Genomic DNA, 4,789 nt, shown 5'->3' on the forward strand with positions numbered 1-4,789 from the left:
AGACGGAATTTAAAAAGGCCGGTAATTACACTTTCCTCCTTTAAACACGTTATGTGCCACGATTATATGTCCGTGTGGGCGTTAATATGTTGGGGAGTCCAGGCAATGTAGTTCAAGTGAAAAAATGATAATAATAATAATAATAATAATACCCAGAATTCCCGTAAATTCACCATATTGTAAGGAATCATTGTGACATGCTGACAGCTTATCATAGATTTAAATATGTTTTATTCTCAAATATGGCAACAAAACGCTTTTATTTACTTCTTTTTTTTTATCCGTGAAAATGTATGTAAGAAATAATAATTTAACCCATTAACTACCGCTCTCTCTCTCTCTATCTCCCTCTTTTTTAAATTTCAGACTACGTGTGAACATATTAAAATCTTTGGCTTGTTTGGCTTGACTGATGTGTTGAAGGGAAAATATGGCGCAAATATGGGGAAAAGGGGGGTGGGGGCAAGGAGACCACAAGAACCTATAGATCCTAAAAAACAGTGAGAACAGACAGAGAGGAGAGAAAAAAGGACCGGCGTGAAGAGACGAGCCTGAAATTAAATATACCGTATACAACATGATAACTGTGTGGCTATATAAACTTTAATAACGAGCGTTCATTTATATAACTATGTCCATATACTGTTACCATAAACAGAAATCTGTGTTTTTAAATAGCGTCCCCCACTTCTCCTTCTTCTCCCAGTTCGTTATGTCCAAAAGAGTCCGGCCGCTCATTCGCTCTCCTCCTTCTCCTCCTGCACGGTGGTCGTTGAATGGTTGTAAAGTCCTTGAGCCATGAGCTGCAGGGCCAGGCCGTTCTTGTAGCCGCTGGCCTTTTTAATCTTGGCCCTCTTATTCTGGAACCAGATTTTAATTTGGGACTCGTTCAGGTTGAGTTCCTGGGCCAGAGACTGTCTCCGCTGCTCCGTTATGTAGCGGTTGGCCTGGAACTCGGTTTTGAGTCTCTGCAGCTGCTCGGCCGTGAACGCCGTCCTGGGCCGCTTGTCCTCCTTGCCGCTCTTTTTCTTCTTCAGTTTCCGTGTCCTTGGGCCTGGTGTGGAAACAACAATGGGAAACAAAGATTTATTCTAAGGCTGGACACAGTCTGACACCGAGCCCCGCTTATTTTTTTTTCTCTTCTATTTTAAAGGAAAGAAAAACGTGAAAGCGTCTCTCTGTGAGCGATGATAGCGCCTTATTATCTGCTCGGTATGCTCGAATGTAGGTCACAAGTCTGTGCGGGAATGACTGATCTGGGCAGGTTAGCCTGTGCTGGGGATGACTTCTATCAAAATAATGTTTTGATGTTACAGAAAAAAGCAGCACAGAGAATGAGCGGAACTGTTAAAGCTGGACGCTGTGCAAACACAACTTGTTTTAAATCAGAGCAAATAAATATAAGCCTCTGGTGGAGGAAGTGGAGGGGGGATTGTGGGAGAATCTCACGATTGATTATTCATTACTATTTGACATGCTGAAGGTCTGCCTCACAGGTGAGTGTGGGACGTGGGAGACAAAGTAGCCAATCAGAAGAGAGCAGCAGCAACCCAAACAACAACAACAACAACAACAAGAAAAAAAAAGCTCCAGCGCAAATGATGAGACTTGTTAAAGCCTTATGAGCCTTGTCCTATCGCTCACACGTGGCAGTGTTAGACTGGAGATGCAGAGATACAGATATCCTCCCTGCACACTCCACAGCTCCACAAGCTGCAGCACAGCTAATGGGACCTCATCCTTGATCAGTTATGACTGCAGCAGCGCGGTATTTTCACTTCAAGGACCCGATCGAATAAAGCTGAAGCAGCAAAAAAGAAAAAAAAAGCACGGGAATTTGGTCACGTAGCTGAATATATGAGTGCGCATTGGTCCGCTGATTAACTGTGTACTGCGCACATTTAATCCAATGGGACAAAGGAAGCGCTCTCGCCGTGATACAGTGCAGGCTGGAGAGCTTCGGCTCTAATAATAGATTTCATAAAAAATAATAACAATAAGTCGCAGAAGGACCTCTGACCTTTACCCTGACACATAACCACCACCATTAAAGCCAATAAAACCTTCCGCACCATCACACAGGCCGGCCTAGAAGCTATGAGGCGCGCGCGCACACACACACTGTTTCAAAGACACATCAGCATCCTGCATGTTCGACTGCTAAACATTATACGGGCCTAAAAAGTCATTGCATGACATATGCAAACACTCGAACATGTGTGGATTCAAATCTTTAAACGCCTTCAAACTCATCTCTAAATCTAAAATGCATCTTCTGCATCAGCTCAGAGGGGAGAAAGCGGATAAAAGTGAAAAGAAAATAATTGCTTTCAGAAAAATAAAAGCAGCAGTGGTGGAGGTTAGAAAACAGATCCATGCCTCTTTTTTAAGTATTATTATTTTTAGGCTAAAATTCGGGAGCAAAAACAGAGAAAAACATTCCAGCTTTAGTTCTGTCAGACTAAATAAAATTAATGTAAAATAACCGGCAAAAACACGTTAGCCCGTGAAAGACCAGACAACAATACATTTGATTTTTGAACTAACCGTGTGGACTTGTAATTGGGTTTAATAAGGTATGAATCCTCGGCACTGCTGTTGGCTTGTTTTACATTACTTTGGTCTTTTCCGCATAAGGAAGGAAACATTAATATTAACAGAAAAGCCAAATACATTCCATATATTTTTGTGTAGTTTGCCTTATTTAGAGTTTTCAAAAAGTTTTTTAAAAAAAATACATAAAAAATACATCTGCTCATGACACTGCCTGAGGCCCACATCAGCTTTAACCCCGATGTGCTTCAACTTCACTCTGAATTAATTTACTTAATTCTTCTTTTTGAGTTGTTCTTTTGTCACCTTGTGCTTCCGTTATACGCTCCATTATAAACTGCTAACCACTTTTATTTCAGCGACTTCTTTTCAGCACTTTACCCCCCGACAGTTCTTATTTTCGAAATCAAAACCCTTTGTTTTGATTGGCTGGAGCACCTCAGTAAACTATTTAAACACTCACGTGCCAGTTTTAAATTCCCTCTTTTTCTTCACGCTGACACCTGGAAGAAATTTATTTGACACAGCGGAGAGAAATACAAGTCATCCCACTCCAGCACCCCACTCGGTATAATTCGGGGACTACTAGCGCCTTACCAGATGAGGGCCGGTCCGAGTACCGCGTACAGTACACCCAAGCGGGCCACAACAGCGGCTGGCTTTCTTTTGCCACGGGCGGAGAGCCTCCATTGCTGCCGCTCATGACCATAATTGACGAGGGGCTGTCTGCGTATCTACCAGTCCCGTTGCTCGTCGGTTCGCACTGCTTCGACGAGTTCTGCTTGGAAGAGGGGGAAGAGGACGTGGACGACGACGAGGAAGGCGACGACGAGCTGCTGTCGCTGCTGCAGTTGGAGTCCAGGCACAGGCTGCCGGTGTGCAGCGGCCTCGCGCCCAGCGGGTTCACGTTTTCCCGACCCGACGTCTGGCTCCGGTCGCGGTAGCTCGGCTCTTTTCTGCAGCCGAAGTCCGGCCGGAGGATGTTGTCTATGAAAAAGTTCGTGGTTCTATGGGCTTGCTGGGCTGCCTGGTGGGGTAAAATCATAGCAGGGGATGGCAGGTTCGGCGACAGGGACATGCTCTCCTCCTCGGTTGTGTCCCGGCCGCTGTTGGGCTCCTTCTGCTCTTCCATAGCTGGTGACCGTGAAAAATGTCGGCCTCTCCACGCCAAACTCCACTTGTTGCTCACTCTCCCGTCCCCTTCGGTATCCAATTCAGACAGACAGCATGTAAAAAAGCCTTTTTAACTAGAATAAACACCTGCGTTCGTTAACAATATCACCTAAAGCATGTCCTCTCCTAACAGTGTTCCGAGACCTGGCATAGCGAACAGCTCCACGTTACAGCCAGTGTCCCTGCCGCTCCTCGGTGCAGCATAATATCTGTGTATTCGCTCTTCCCAAACTCTCCTAAAACCGTTATCTCCCCCCCCCCCCCCCCGTGTGTGTGTGTGTTTTCTCCCTTTCTCTTACACCCAGCCGGAAGCACGTGTGCGCGTACACACAAAGCAACCGGCCAATCAGGAGGGAAGATCGTCCCTGTCACAATTGACGCCGTCCAATTAGAGCTGTGGCTGTGCTGCGGGCGAGCACGCGCGCGCAGCACGCGCTTATTAGTTGGATCGATTCGGGAGAAGCGCACGTGCACAGACGTAATACACAGCAAAACAAAAACAAGCGCGGAGACAGCCACCATTAAAAACACTGCTCAGAGGGGCGAAAGGGTTTTATTCCACATCGCTACAACCTCTTTAAGCACATTTTAGTTTTACAAACTATTTGAATGCAAGCGCACTTTATAAAAATGATGAAGGAATAATAAAAATAAACAAATAACAAGAATAATTTTACAAAAATAGGACTACTAGCATTAATTTTTTAGCTAAAATGTAATACCTTCTATTTGGTGAATTTTGCAGCGTAAATACTGTTAACCGTACAAGTGTAAATTACATTACATCACGTGAACTGACATCAGCTATGTAAAACATGTTTCATTTTACGTGGAGTGGTTTAAACATATGTATATTTAAAAATATATTTTTATGTGTCTTCATAATATTAGATAAAATATAAACAAAATAAACAAAAACATTTTGTGCGCTAAAACAGCTCCTCCGTAAAGTGCATAAAATGCAAATTGTGGTTTACAGCATTAGTTTCTACAATCTCATCAGATGATTTGTCCTTGTTCTTTCTTTCTTATTTGTTTTTTTCTTTTCTCTAACAGTGAACTA

General features: G+C 43.7%; 1 protein-coding gene across 1 annotated transcript; it reads right to left on the reverse strand.

Moving 5' to 3' along the window:
* Positions 1-291: 291 nt before the first annotated feature.
* LOC134620787 (homeobox protein engrailed-1-B-like) lies at positions 292-3,942 on the reverse strand. Its single transcript, XM_063467084.1, has 2 exons — positions 3,151-3,942; positions 292-1,054 (listed from the first exon to the last, which is right to left on the reverse strand). Exons 1-2 carry the CDS (start codon positions 3,683-3,685, stop codon positions 735-737), a joined length of 855 nt encoding a protein of 284 aa, XP_063323154.1. The 5' UTR covers positions 3,686-3,942; the 3' UTR covers positions 292-734.
* Positions 3,943-4,789: the final 847 nt, after the last annotated feature.

The sequence above is a fragment of the Pelmatolapia mariae genome, linkage group LG23, assembly GCF_036321145.2.
Source record: "Pelmatolapia mariae isolate MD_Pm_ZW linkage group LG23, Pm_UMD_F_2, whole genome shotgun sequence".
NCBI lineage: Eukaryota > Metazoa > Chordata > Actinopteri > Cichliformes > Cichlidae > Pelmatolapia > Pelmatolapia mariae.

Bases quoted from the DNA above. Each gene is read 5' to 3' on its own strand.
- LOC134620787 (XM_063467084.1), bottom strand. From the start codon at position 3,685: ATGGAAGAGCAGAAGGAGCCCAACAGCGGCCGGGACACAACCGAGGAG. The intron at 1,055-3,150 runs GTAAGGCGCTAG...TTTCCACACCAG, and splicing joins CTCGGACCGGCCCTCATCTG to GCCCAAGGACACGGAAACTG.